Source organism: Eulemur rufifrons, chromosome 3, assembly GCF_041146395.1.
Source record: "Eulemur rufifrons isolate Redbay chromosome 3, OSU_ERuf_1, whole genome shotgun sequence".
NCBI lineage: Eukaryota > Metazoa > Chordata > Mammalia > Primates > Lemuridae > Eulemur > Eulemur rufifrons.
Genome location: NC_090985.1, coordinates 53,279,284 through 53,295,031, shown reverse-complemented (window position 1 = coordinate 53,295,031; position 15,748 = coordinate 53,279,284). Strand labels below are relative to the sequence as shown.

Below are 15,748 nucleotides of genomic sequence, written 5' to 3'. Positions count from 1 at the left end.
AATTTGGGGAGGTGATGGTAGAATTTTGAAATGTTAAAGATAATATTTCTGAATCATATAAATCTTTCATAATTGTAAAATGTTTATGTAATAAAAGTGTAACAGAAAAGGTTATTACAATATATGTCTGTGACCTACTTAAGTTGACCTGAAAAAGCCACTGTATTAACATTATGAAATAAGCCCTTTTGATTTTAACAGGCAAGAATAAATAAAAGACATATTATCCCACCCCAAAGTTTTTCAGATCTGGGTTCATGAAAATATACCTTTACTTAATAATGATGAACCTGCTGTAACTTTCAAAATATACATTCATTTAACCATCTCTTGCCAGTAGCCTTTGTTTTTATATGTTCAATGGTGCTTTTCTTTCACGCAAATCCTAAGGGAAAAAACCTAAAAATATTGTCTGTGCAATAAAGCATTTTTTTAAAAAGCTTTGCTTGGTGCCAAGCCCTAACACCTGAAGAAGCTCTGCTGGCCGTTCCTGGTCTCAGTCTCTTCTTTGCCACAACATAAAACCTATGCAGGTGGCCCCTGCACTGACAGAACTCATCTAATCCCAGCACCTACCAACCCAAGGCTTTTCAGAGCCAGCAACTGCGCAAGCCACCTACCCTGGAAAGTCTCCTTGACGTGCTTCGGCACCTAAAAACCTTTTCTCACCAGCTCCAAATCCAGCTGCAGCCCCCTAAATCTACTCAGCCATTTCTCCAGGAAGTAACTATTTCTGCTTCAGAAAAAACACTCCTTTCGGGATCTCATGGTCCTGTACTTTCTCCCCTAGCCTGTAACCACTTCCCAAAAACTAATTAAGCTTGTTATCCTAATTTAATTGAGATTCATATCAACTCTTAATTCAGTTTTATTTTTTTTTTTACATAAAACATTCTCATTACAAATAAAAATTCAAAGCAATACAGAAGATTTAAAGAAAAACATAGAAATCTTTCTCACCTGAATGGCATTATCAGGCCTACTCCCCAGAAATACCCACAGTATTAATAGTTTCATGCATATATTAACACTTTACAAAATCGCTATGTACATTTTACAAATAAATGAGTGAAACACCATTAAAACACCAGTGTGATCATACAATAGATTGTTAAACCTTAGAAAACTTTATGCTGCGTAAGAAAATAGGCATATCAAAATTTATTAAACATAGCCCTTTTCCATAAAAATATGAGCTTTAAGTCCTTGTTCAGAATAAAAGACTCTGGTTTAGCCAACTTACATGCTTCTAAATTACAGTGCCTCCTCAAAAATGTAATCCACCAAGAGAGGACTGCCAATATTGGTTTAAGTAAAATTACTGTCCAAGTGAAATAGTGCCCAAATGCAGTCTGACAGGACTGTAATTGGGCAAAAAGGACTTACCCTGGGCCAAGGAATGGAAAAATAGGTTGAGTACCCTTCTCTCCTATCCTCCCCCAGCACCCCCATACAGGCTCTGATATAGAATTTCTCAAATGCTACTATAGTCCAGCTCAACAGCTCATTCCAAACATTCCCCACTAACCTAGTATGTGCCAGGGATTGTGCCAGACCCTCAGAACCTAAACCTGTAATATTCATTCCCTACCCTAGAGGTGCTAAGCCAAAAAGGGAGGCCACAAGGAACCAATGGAACATCACCACATAACAGAGCAGACATTAGAGGCATGTGCTGGGTACGTTAGAGACAGAAAAAAGGGACCCATTTCTGTTCTGCCATTAAAGTTTTCTTCATTCTTTTTAATCTGTGAATTCCCTACTCCTAACAATGCTGGACACATAGTGGAATTTTAATGTTTGCCAAGTTGAACAAACATGAATGCCATTTAAAAACTTAATTTCTTTAATATTTGAATGCTTAGTGTGAAATCGACTGCACATGCATTTGTAAGTATTTCTAATATTAAAAAAGCCATATTTGCCGTAGAGAACTGCAAATCATACTGGAAGAAGCAACAGTTAAACACCCGAAAACAATTATACTAGAGAATGTAAATATCAAAGGCAAGTAGGTGGTATCTGCAATGGAAGTTGGAACCTCAGACAAGCAAATTCGAGAGAGGCAGGAGAGGCGCCGGAGAAAACTCACATGATGTACAACAGGCCCAGTGAAGAGTGGCTTAGAGGTGGAGCTGGTGGCGATGGTTACCGGGCTTAGAAATTATGGGTGGAGTTTATAAATTATTTGTGCTTTGTGTGATTTAAGTATTTAAGTAACAATGAAAATGAATAAAAAGGAAGCTAGGTTCAAGATTATAGGCTTATTCTGACTAGCAGTGAGTGGTCCCCATAGATTGCTGCGCATGAAAGTAACGTGACCAAAACGGTCCCTTGTTTCCTCACTTAGACTGGCAAAAGTTCCTAGGGGCCAGGTATCCCGGTAGATAGATGCTGAGAAGCACAGATGAAAAAAGCAAGGTTCCCACACCTCTCAGGATCTTCATCTACTGTAGGGAAAAATCCACAGGCAGGCAATTGGGTAATAATTACCTGCTCTAAACCAGAAAGTATGAGTGAGCTATGCAGTGTGTATTTTCAGAAAGCTAACCTTAGAAGCGAGACTCTGTCTTTACTAAAAATAGAAAGAAATTATCTGGCCAACTATAATATATATATAGAAAAAATTAGCCGGGCATGGTGGCGCATGCCTGTAGTCCCCGCTACTGGGGAGGCTGAGGCAGTAGGATCGCTTAAGCCCAGGAGTCTGAGGTTGCTGTGAGCTAGGCTGACGCCACAGCACTCACTTTAGCCGGGGCAACAGAGCGAGACTCTGTCTCAAAAAAAAAAAAAAAAAAAAAAAAAAAAAAGAAAGAAAAAAAGAAAAGAAAAGAAAAAAAAAAAAGAAGAAAGCTAACCTTCCTGAAAGCAAGAAGAGAGAAGTTGGGAAAGTCATCGAGAGTCACAACATTCTCAGTGGAAACAGTAATGGGGAAAGAAGTTACAATGAATCAATAGCATCAACAGACTGAGTGGAGGGGGATAAGACAAAAAACTGAGAGAAGCCAAAGGTCACACAATTATCCCCTCTTCCTTTGGTCCCACAGTGCTCTCAGGGCACTTGACATTCTGAGAAAGTTTGTTTTGTTTATCTTCCCAACTAAACCTAGATGACAAGAACCATCTCTCTATTGATTATCTCAGCATGGCCAATCATATAAACAAGAAAAATTAAGAGATGGAAAAAAAAAATCAACCTTTGTTAAATCCAACTGTGAAAATGGAATTCTATATATCACAAACAATTAAAGAAAGGGAAGAAGTCAGTGAAACAGTGAGGTTTTAGGATTCAATGTTTCATATTTACAATTAAACTATTTAAGTGATAATGCAGCATTACTACGACCTCAGACACACATTGAGGAATCTATTTTCTAATATTTCTTGAGGTTATCATGGCTGTGGGCTTTTACTGCCTTAGTATACCATGAAAATCTGACTGCATACTGATCTTCAGCTGCTTTTTCAAACCAGCATCTCTGTTCAGAAGGTGGCAGTCACAGACACCTAGGTGTCAGGTTGCAGTTGCAAGGATCAAAGAGCATCAAGCCAACCCCTGAACACCCTCCTAGAGGTTTCTCTGCTACTTACATGCTAAAATTTGAACAGAAATTAAAGGGACAGGTTGTTTAAAAAACATTCAAAATTTGACTTTTTGCAATTTTTCACATGGAAACTACTAGACTGTGAAACTGAACATGAGATTTTAAAAAATTGTTTAAGTATTTTTAGGCTTCTCTAACAACTTCAAATACTACTATTTAATATTCCTTCTCAAAACTTGCAATGGTTTATAAATATCCACAAATAAGTTTTTAAGCTTTATGTTACCAAAATCATGCATTCTAGCATGTACTATGGCAGCAATCCTATGAGAGCCAGGATTGGCGAAAACTAGGACCTAAGAGCTAAAATTACACTTTTTTGTAATATTGTCCAGCAACACACAGCTCATTAGAACCTTCATTATATTTTAACCTAAAGAAAATAAAAAATAGATCCAGAGGTTTCAGGACTCAATGTTTCATATTTACAATTAAACTATTTGAGTGATGATGCAGAAAAACCAGCATTAGTAAGTTAAGAGAAGATCCAAGATTGAAGTCTGTGTAAAACCCAGTGGAATGGGTTTAAGACAAGCTTGGCTATATTAGTTAGGATAGTTGGCATAGGATGACGTTCAACTGTGTCAAATAAAGAAGAGAATACAGAATAAGAGCCAGAGGCAGGAAATAAGAACTATGTTGAGAATACAGTGGCCACTCAGACAGTACAGTGGTTAGCAGATCTGAGGTTAGAATCTCGGCTTGATTACTATTGTGTGACCATGGCCAAGTCAGTAAAGCTCTCCTTGCCTTAATGCCCTCATGCATTTTAAAAAGAAAAAGTAACGTCAGTCTCACAGGATGGTTGAGAGGATTCAGAGGCTTAACTAATGCAAAGACCTCAGTGCAGCATCTGCTGAGTAATTAGTTATCAAAGAATGTGAGCTATTATGAGTATAAAAATTTACTACCATATGATCCACTGCTGGGTTATACATCCAAAAGAAAGCAAATCAGTATTTTGAAGAGATAACTGCACTCCCATATTTATTGCAGCACTATTCACAATAGCCAAGGTATGGAATCGACCCAAGCGTCCATCCACAGATGAATGGATAAAGATAACGTGGTATATATACATAAAGGAATAATATTCAGCCATAGAAGAATGAAATGCTGTCATTTACAGCAACATGGATGGAACCAGAGGTCATTATGTTAAATGAAATAAGCCAGGCATGGAAAGACAAATACTGTATATTCTCACTCACATGTAGGAGCATAAAAAGTATATCTCACGGAGGTGAAGAGTAGACTTGTGGATACCAGAGGCTGGGAAGGGAAGGGGGAGGAGGGAAAAGCAGCTGGTTAAGGGGTACAAAAATACAGTTAGATAGAAGGACTAAGTTCTAGTATTCAATAGTATAGTAGGGAAATTATGGTAACAATTTATTGTGTATTTCAAAATAGCTAGAAAAAAATAATAATGTTCTCAATACAAAGTTAAATGTTTGGAGTGATAGATTCCAATTATCCTGATTTTGATCATTTCACATTGTATATAAGTATCAAAACATCACATGTACCCTCAAAAATATGTACAACTTTTATCAATAACATTTTTAAAATTTAGCAACTAAAACAAAGATGGAGTCCAACATAGTGGATGGAAGGAAGCTCAAATAGGATACTCCACATGGAAAAAATATCTATAATTTCAATAAATTTCATATAATTTCAATAAATTTCATATATATGCACTACTCAAATGAAGAGCATTATCCAAAGCCCACTATCTATAGTAGACAGTAGTTTTATCCTGTTTAGGTCATGCAGCTTAACAAACTGGTTATAATCATTTGTTGAGCACCTACATGGAAAGTAATTTGCTCTGAACATTAGGAATCGGGAGGTAGAAAGGTGAGATTTAAAGGCAATTTTGACCCTGGGGAGAGGGGGACGGAAATCACATTCTCTCTGTGCCCTATTCCCTTTACTACCGCACTGGAGTGGGAAATGCCTGACCTATTTTAGACAGTAAAGTCCTGGCCTCTGCAGTGATTTTAACCCTCCAGTTGCAATTAGGTAGGATGAATGGACTCTATCCAGAAATTTACACATTGTTTTTCAAATAACTATAGAGTTCTACCTTACATTCCATAGGACCATTTAATTTCAATTTCTAAGGATATATATGCTGTCAAAATTTTTTTTCCCAACTCATTTTAACTTAAAATGTTGCAACAGTTCATTTTTTAAAAAAACATAGACACTCAAACTTGTGAAATATGTTACTGGTAGCTTCAGCATAATATTTCAATGTTTGAATGTTATATCTTGCCCACCCACACAAAAAAGTATGAAGAAACACTGAGGCTTGTATAAAACCATGTGGTCAAATAATGAATAATGAAGTCAACATATTAATTAAAATGTTGGCTTTATTTCTCATATATTCAAGTGATGCATATTTGAAATCATTCTCAAAACAAATAAAATCAGAACTTGGAAGACATTTGCTGGGAATACAGTGCTAGGTGTTTAAAGGGCTTTTCTTTTCCATTTAGGGAGGGGAGAGGTGGGGAGGACAACTACCTCAAAATAAAATAGGAAAGGAACATAATAGCAATGAAAAGTTTTAGAAGTTGTAAACCAAATTAATATCTCATATCAGATTTTAAATTTCTGCCAGTAGCAAATCTCTCATCCTGGTTACTCCTTGTGCTTTCCCTTTTTTGGTAACTTGTCACCCTTTTATATTAAGGTGGGACCAAAGCCGTTTAACTAACTTCAAACTTGAGTCTTAGTTGAACTTTTCCAAATGGCAGAAAATGCAGAACTCTCCACCCAACTAAATGGAAAATCATATGTAAGCTAATATATGTCTTGCCCTCCACTCAACCCCCATCCAAGGAAAATGAGAAGAATCTCTTAATCCCTTTACACTCCACATAGGCTAGAAGAGCAGGGTCGGCAAACTTTTCCTGTAAAGAGCCAGATAGTAAATATTTTAGGCTTTGCAGACCATACGGTCTCTGTCTAAACTCTGTTACTCATCTCTGTCGTAACACAAAAGCAGCCATGGACAATACGTAAATAATTAAGCGTGGATGTTTTCCAACGAAACTTTATCTATCAACACTGAAATTTAAAGCTAATATTTTCAAGCATCACAGAATAGTTCTTCTTTTGATTTTTCCCCCCAACCACTTAAAAATCTAAAAGCTATTCTTAGAATACATAATAGGGCCCTACAGGATAGATAACAGGCAAGATTTTGCTCTCAGGCCATAGTGTGCTGACCCCTAGGCTAGAGAATTACTAAAATCCATGGGGCACCTTGAAGGAAAAAGGAAAAAAGTTTCCTTCTGAAAACACCAACTGGTAATATCTAAGCTTGGGGAGGCACAGTGATGTCTTACATACACAATCTGGCTGTGTGCATAAGACAAACATCAGATGAGGATGAAGATGCTGGAATTTAGTTATCTTGACATGAGAACACTTTTACTTCAATACTTTTTACACTTGGTAAGTCAAGAAAGATGACTCCCAATCAGTTGCCAATAGGTCAAAATTCCATCCTATTTTAATAAGCTTCTAATTTCTTGCTTGTGTGGCACTGACTTGTGAGTGAAAGAGCTGGTTGGAAAAAAAGGAAGAGAGAATAATTTTACAAAACAATGTGGTTTGGCTGAAACTGGCATGACATTTATACCTAGTCCTATGGTTTGATATCTTCGTTTTGAGGCGAGGAGAGGTTCAAAGAACACAAATTTATTCTCTGGAGGTCAGAAGTCCCAGGGCGTTACGTTTGGCTAAAATCAAGTTGTCGGCAGGGCAGGCCACACTTCTCCTGATGGCTCTCACGGGAGCTCTGTTTCCTTGCCTTTTCTAGCTCCTAGAGGCCACCTGCATCCCTTGGCTTGTGGCCCGCCCTCCAGCCCTCCAACCTCTGCTCTGTCATCACATCTGTCACCCTCTCATCTCCCTTTTATGACGACCTTTGGCCCACCCAGTTAGTCTAGACTAATCTCTTCGTCTCAAAATCCTTAAGTGAATCACATTTGCAAATGGGCCCTAGTGTGCTGACCCTGTCGATGCTACCAGCCCCTGCACTCCGGCCCGGTTAAATCTCCCCTGCCTGCTCTTCCCCTGGTCATACCCACAAGAGCTGAACATGGCTAGGACAATGAAATCCCACAACCTTGCTGACTGGTCTTTTTTTATTTTTATTTTTATTTTTAGTGAGCAACAGTTGTGTTAGGGATGTTATCAAAGTTACCCACTAGCTTCTGGCCTTATTTTAAAATGCCAGTGGGCCCTGTGGGCTGCTGCCACCCCATCGTGCTGTCTGGCCCCTTCTCCTTCCTGCTCTCCTCCTCTCTCGCTCTCAGGCTCACTTCCCATTGCTCTGAGGACAATGGAGGCGATTAGAAGAGAACTTCCACCATCTCCCCTCACCACCTCTGCCTCCATCCCTGCACCTGGGATCCGCCCCTGGCCTGTGTCCCAGGATGAACATCCTTGCATGGAGGACCCTTCTACTTGCACTACTGAAAGATGTCACTCCATATGGTTTGATAGCTTCAATCATCTCTGTTTAAGGTAATTTTGTCAGACCTGCCAACCTAGTTTGAGGATGAAAGTAGACAGTCTTGGTTGTGTCATATAGTGGCAGCCAATCCTCAGGCCAGTCAGTAAACATCTCAGAACATCTGTTACCTGCTCTGTAAATGGGGATACTACTAACTCTCACGTAGGATTTCCAGGTGCAAATAAAAATATGTAGGTCAAAGCACTTCAAAAACGGAAGGGCTACGTATGCCTTACTTTCTCTTACTCACTTACTCTCACTTTCTCTCTGACTCCCTGATTTGTGAGCCTTCTAACTATCATCAGATACCCTTTAAATAAACTTCGCAGAGAAGAGAACAAGTGTATACAATCACTGTGGCTGCTTCCCTATGACTCTTTGTACCTTCCAAAACCACAGCCATCAGGATAGTGCCCCAACAAAAATAGTGAAGTGACTTTCATTAAGGTCAACAGCTTTTTTGTTTAAACAGTGCAACTTTGACATTGACCACTTGCTCCTTCTTGAGTCTTCCTATTTCTACATCTGAGACACCCTCCTCTGGATTTTCTATTTTCCTAGTGACTTGGCCACAGTCTTTTCTTCCAGCTTTTCTTTGTTTGCTGTTAAATGTCAACATTTTTTAGTGTTTAATCCTCAGAACTCTTCCCCTCCCCCCCCAGTCTACACTCTACTCTTTGTTTCAATGATTCAGTTCAGGCCTCCCTTGGGGGCTCCAGTCCCTTGTGTGAAACTCCCCACTGGGTATCTTCACTAGGATGTCTCAGATCGCCTTAAGCTCAACATGCCCCAAATCAAACATTCCACCATCATGACCATTCTCTCCAATAAATATATTTTTCCTCCTGTATTTCCTTGATAAATTCTACTCTCTATTCTTATGATCTTGGCTTGTCAGCTCATCTTAATTTTACCCTTTACCTTCATCCAACATCCTCCAATTGATTATCAAGTCTCACCAATTCATCCTTAATCTCTCTTCATTCCCCCATGTCTATCTTCACTGTAACTACCTTGATTCATTTATTCATCCAACAGATATTTATGGAACACCCACAGTGTATCAGACACTATTATACATATCAAGAGCTTGAACAAAACAGACCAAAATCTGTTGGAGCTTACATTTTAGTGGGATAGTTAAACAATAGAATAGTTAAGTAAAATGTTTCCAAACATAACCTAATGTCCCCATCTGGGGCAAACCCACCCCAGTTGAGCATCATTGCACTAGATCATAAGCAACTCAAGAGCAGAAACTAATTATTACTCATTATTGTATCTCCAGGTACCTAGTACTAAAGCCAGCACTTAGTAGGTGTTCAATAAATCATGTCAGTAAGAACCAAAATTCTGCCTTCTAGCACCATAGATTAGTTTTGCCTATTTGTGAAACATATGTAAATGTGTATGTTATTTTTATGGCTTTTTTCATTTAACATTATGCTATGAGATTCATCCATGTCATTGCACATTGCTGCAGGTAATTTGTTTCTACTTCTGTATACAGGTCTTTTTATTAATATACTATATCTTCTTAGATATCCTATTATTTGGACATTGGGCTGTTTCCAATTTGTAGCTAGTATGAATAGCGTTGCCATGAATAATGTTTCATATGTGTTTTGGTTACAAGTCAGGAGAGCAGTTAGTCAAAGGAAGACAGAGTAGTGAGTGGGTAGTTCTAACATTCTTTCTCGACTTCAGTGGGCATTACAGGTGTATATCCATTTTGTGATAGTTCATTAAACTCTCCATTTATTATGTATGTACTTAGAATTCTGCATACTTCATTTAAAGCTTTTTAATTACTAAAAGCATGACAGGTATGCAAATAAAAAAAGAAGAGGGCAAGGATTCTGATAAACATCTAACAATGCAAAATATTCATGTGAAAAATAGATGGCCAAATTCATTTGTATCAAAGAAAAGCATATTAAAACAAATGCATTTTTAATCATTCATAGCCAGTGAGATGCAAGAGAAAATATCTGCTGATAGCAAAGATGTGAACTGACACAACTTTTCTAGAAGGCCATTTGACAATATATACCAAAAGCCCTTAAAAACGTATATTATGTTTAAAAGTTTATCTTACAAAAAAGATCAGGCAAATGTGTAAAAATATGTATGTGTGAGAGAGAACAAGAGTTTATATTAATATATAAGGACATTTTTCATAGAACTGCTAATAGTAGAAAACTAAAAGCAAATGTTCAATAGGCAATTAGTTAAATACATTATGGTATGTCCGTTCAATAGAATACATGCAGCCATATTTAGTGACATGAAAAAAAATGTTTGTAATTCATAAAAAAACAAGCTACAAAACAAAATTACACATTTGTAAGGGAGGAAGACATAAATATGTCTAGAAACAAAATGTGAAGGACAAAAGCTAAAACCTTAACTTTTGTTATCTTTGAGAAGTGTATTTTGTTTTTGTTTTTTATTAAGGCCTATGTACCTTCTAAGCTTTCTGTAAGGAATATGTATAACACTATATAGTTTTATGTAAATAAGTTTATCAGTGATTGAAAAAGAGAAAATAGAGAAGTATCACCTAACAGTATCTGGGACAATGGCAGTGTCTGTTACTATATATACTTGTGGCATTCCTCAAAGGGTTATTGAATTGGTTTTTTACAAGCATGGTTGAATCTTACATGCTTCATACTGTGTGTACCAAGAAGCCAACCTCACGTAACATTTCAGAGAGCAAGACTTCCTTCAGAAGGATATTGCTTTATACTTGGAATCTTATTCTAGTGATTAGGAAATGGATGAGCTAGTTTCACTTACAGGATTTTTAATCTACTATTGCTTAGAGTATAATTTTCTTCTCTACCATCCAGCAAAAATCTCTGAACAAAAAGTGGATATAATTTCAAATTTTAAATCTGGGATGGCTTTTCCAATTTAAATCTTTCTCTTCCTCTAAATGGAATACAAATATCTATCAATGCAATATATGCAAAGTAGCCACAGAAAAAAGCTAATTGTTGGTATGGAAGAACCATGATCATCGAAAGTCATCTATTAAGAATTAAGAAAATTTTTCATTTTTGCTTTGCTTCACAGAAGTCTTGTTAATAAGCACTTCAGGCTTGTACCAGATAAGTAATTATTTTCTCTAAGTCAGTAAACTCCAACATTGATCGCATTCACTTATAGTAAGTATAACCACAGCAAACCCATTCTCAAACATAGATTCTCTTTCCAAGGCTGATTTATAGTCACTGTTCTTTCCATTTCTGAGAAAAAGAATCAACTTAGCCAAAATGTGCTTGTTAACTCATGCCTAGGAGTATGTCTCCAAGGAAGACTCCATCTATACACTATGAAGTATTGCTGAGGTGACCATCATACTAGTTTGCACAGGACAATCCTGGTTTACATCTAATGTCTCTGCACAGTTATTAATGGCAGCCCCTTTCACCTTCCATGTGCCAGGTTGAGTAACATATCATATGGCCAGTCTGTTGTTCATACATAGTACATATAATGCTAGCTCTAGAACTTGGAATGAATCCCTTGTTCCACCTATGCTCTTGCCTTATCTTCCTTGTGCACTGATAGGCTACAGAATAGTCATGGACCCAAGTCACCCCCCACAGGCAGTCTTAAACCAATCTGAACAGGAATACATTTCAAGGTAGACCCTATCCCTCCCTCTATAGAAGTTCATAAATTATGAGGAACAAATTACTAGGCAGCCCAAATCATATACGTTAAGGACAAAATATATATTTGCAAAAATTAGCCATCTATTCTTGTTGGGAGTTGTATCCCTCTAGTTATTAATCCAAACAATTCCATGAAATGAAGGTAGATCCAAATTTCCTCTCAGCCTATATATAAGCCTATATATTTGTATCTCTGCTAATAGCAAAACTATTCACCCAGTCACCTTAGCTAGAAACCTTAGGATCAATTTTGATTCTCCTTCATCTCCCATGCAATTAATTACCAAACTTCATTGGTTCTATTTGGAAAGCCTCTGCAACTCACTGCCCACAAATCTTTCAACAGAACAAGATTTCCAATCTGCAATGCTATAGCAGCCTTCCTCTAAGTTTTTCTTCCTGTCCAATTCGTCTCTCTCATTTCTGATAGAATTATTTTAAGGTAATCTCTTTAGTCCACAGCCTGCTCAGTACCCTCAGATAATATGCAGTCTTCTCAGCCTGGCATTCCACACCTTTATCAGTTGCACTCAAGCCTCCCATTCTATCCTCAATTCCAACCACACCTCCCATGAGGCACATGATGTCCAATGGCTCTCATCCAGCAGTGGTATTGCTCTCCTAGGTCTTTACAAATGTTTGGGGACATGTCTGCTTGTCACAGTGCTTTGAGGACATAAAGGATATATAATTGACAGAGACCAAAAACACTAAGTGTCCAGCAATGTAGGACAAGTCCCATGAAACAGAGACTTGTCTTGCCAAAATGCCAAATAGCACCCCAGGTGAGACTTCCTGTTTCCCAAACACATTTTTTTACATACGTGGTTCGTTCTTTCCAGAATTTATTTAACCACCCTCCACTAGTTCTGCCACCTTCCAAAATAATATCATCCTTGGATGACACAACTCAAAATTCCCTTCTTATCTAAAGGCCATCTCAGCAAAATAGTCACATTCACAGTGTATTAATGGGAGATCATTAAATCACTCTGATTATATGAGTGATTTAATGTGTACTGATATAGCACTTAATGCATTAAGTTATGATTAAACTGCTTACCCATCTGTCATTTTACACCACGGTCCCCTTTTTCTTATCCCCTTCTACCTCCTAAAATTTGAGCTCCTTAAAGAAAGGAATCTTCCTTTGGTGTCTCATTTTTTTAAACCTCAATTTCTACAGTTGACCTAGAAGATGAGACTCACTCTGTAAGTGATTTTTGGATTAAAAGATGAAAAGTTGTACCCTCATTCCTATGTACAAAATGCCATTCCTTAACCTTTTTTACAGTTGTTTAACTTAAAACTCAGAAAGCTACATCTTTATCAGTGATGCTTAAAGAAACCTAAAATGAATATATTTAATTGCAGATTAGACTAAAGCAGGTATTACAAACTCAGGTAAAAGTAGAAACTGTGGTAAACCAGATTGTTCCCAGTATAAAGTATTTAAATTTCTTTGTGATTTACTTTTTGTTTTTGTAAGCATTGAATAAGTACTCCTTACAAATAATCTGCCTAACAAGCATGTCTGAGATCCTTGTAATGAAAAAATACTCACGGAATCTTAAAAAATAAAACGTGTGCAACACTGTGTGATATACTTCCATACAAAATATCAAGTAAAAGTGCTCCTGTTCAACCCCATTCATTTTTGCAAGTATGAGCTTAGAATATTTCTACAGCCTATTACAACTATACCTTTTTCTTTTCAGTCAAAATTTCCAACTTAGTTCATCCCCCAAGTTGCCTATTCAGCAGAACAGGATAGACAAAGTCAAATGCTCACTTGCACATCTGTTCATGTCTGGGGCTCGGTGTCCGTAGTACCCTGACGGGCAGGAATGCAGGCACTCTCCGTACTGGCGCATCCCTTCTCTTCGAAGAAAGAAGAACAACTTCTGTTGGCATCGGCTACAGCCATTGTCCTTTGAACAAGACAAACAACCCTTGCAAATGGGATTTGATACGTAACTAGCTGTAAAAGAAAAAGAAAAAGTATTTAAATATGAATATGATCAAACTTCTGGTCAATATACCATGCTGAAAGGACAAATGTTTCTTGTCTTTCTGCTCTACTCACACAGAAATACTAGACAAAATATCCCTCTCCCTCCTCCCCCCACCCCAACTCCCACCAAAAAAGGGTTAATACACAAACTTAGAAGCAAAGAGGAAACTCAGAGGCAGAACCGAGGCTCGAAGGTGAAACTGAATGGCCCATGGAGATGCCAGATCAGACAGAGGGAGAATTTATGACAAGGTCCTGAATCCAGGCCAAGAAACAAGCATGTGAAGAACTGACACTTAGCTCCCTTTATGTCGACAGGAGTTGAGAGGGCTATTGGCACATAAGTACTACGACCCCCTGCCCCAAGTGGCCAGAGCAGACAATTCCAACCCTGGATTGGGGGCACCAAGGGGGCAAGTACAGGACAGAGAAAACACATCATAAGACATAAGAACCCCAGGCCTTCAGAATATCCAAGTGTGGGAACCAAATTCAAATTATTGTCATAGTATAGTATGGTATCCCTAAGAAGTTAACATAAACTTGTCCAGATCCAGGAAAACCCAGAAAGAAAAAAAAAAAAAAAATATATATATATATATATATATATGTGTGTGTGTGTGTGGTATAAAACTACCCTCTAGAAATTTTCTACAATCCTGAGATTTTCATGAAAAATGAGAATTGTATAAGCAGAAGGTTCTCTGTCCCACAGTCATCACAAACTAAAGTTGAATCTCTACTTACTTTCAATTCAAAAGTTAAACCAAGAGCTCTTTATCACCGTAAACCACACCCCCTAGTAAGAAGTATGGAGGAAAGAGAATTATAGAACCAAGACAAGCAACATAAATTAAAGGCCTTTTCTTTTGTTTTCATGTATCAGAGGCCAACTTTCATCCTGACCGCAAAGATTTCAGAGTCAACAAATTGTGCCCTGTTTTTTTTAAAAAAGTTATTCTTAAAAGCTTTAAAAGCACTGCTTTATTTACTTGAACCTCAACAGACTTAAACAACGAGAATGAATTAAGGAATACTTACCCAACTCCATATCTTAGGTATCTTTATAACCCTATACCTGAGGAATTCTCTTAAAGCAAAGTGATGGGAGCCACACCCAACCTAAGTGCTCTCTCTCCCCACTTCCTCCAGTCTTCCTCAGCCATAATACTTCTCAATGCTGAAGAAAAAGAGCCCATGTGTTTTTTGTTTTATTTATTTTTTTTAATAATCTGAAGCTTCTTGCCCAAACCTAGAATAGACTTTTCAGTTTTAATTAACCGTTGTCTAGAGTCAACTATCCTAGTGGCCTGCTCTGTGTTGCAAATCAACAGCATAAGTAATTCACAAGGCCTTCTCCATCCATTATATGGTAACTACGTCAACCTCTGTGTCCAAATACAGGCACAAATAGACATTTAAACATGACTAAAGTAATTTACTTTGTGAGGGTCTTAATAAGTGGCTCTGCCCATTGCTATGAGATTTAATTCAAATGTGCAGGTGAATAAACAGATCTTAATTCTCGGCTTTGATGACCATGTTTATTTGCTCTCTCTGTAAGCTTCAACTTTTCCAACCCTGAAGCCCGCTGAGATCCAGAGCCTGGTCATTCCAACCAAAACACTTTTCTGCATCTAGCCCCACCAAATTCTAAAGATGAAATATATCACCCAAAACATTAAAAATCCTGAAAAGAGTGACAGTGATTCTAGCACAAACTCACAAATATGTCCTTGACAGGAAAAAGAACATTACGTAGATTTAGAAAACAAGAAAAACCATGACTCAGAAACAAGGTTAACAATACCTCTAGCACTAGCAATCATAACAAGAGAAACCACAGCTTTAAGAACTCTTTATTCTAGTTAGTTGATTTGTGTTCCTTTTAAATTGCAAAGTTTGG

The 15,748-nt window shown here is 37.6% G+C and overlaps 1 protein-coding gene across 3 annotated transcripts in view; it reads right to left on the bottom strand.

Moving 5' to 3' along the window:
- The window catches only part of RSPO2 (R-spondin 2), a 138,639-nt gene that overhangs the window by 54,034 nt on the left and 68,857 nt on the right, over positions 1-15,748 (bottom strand). For 2 of the 3 annotated variants that reach the window (XM_069466096.1, XM_069466097.1), the window contains exon 2: positions 13,621-13,809. The exons of the other annotated variant lie outside the window; for it this stretch is intronic. In XM_069466096.1, coding sequence (XP_069322197.1) covers positions 13,621-13,809 — 189 coding nt within the window. The remainder of the gene's footprint in view (positions 1-13,620; positions 13,810-15,748) is intronic. 3 annotated transcript variants of the gene reach the window in all.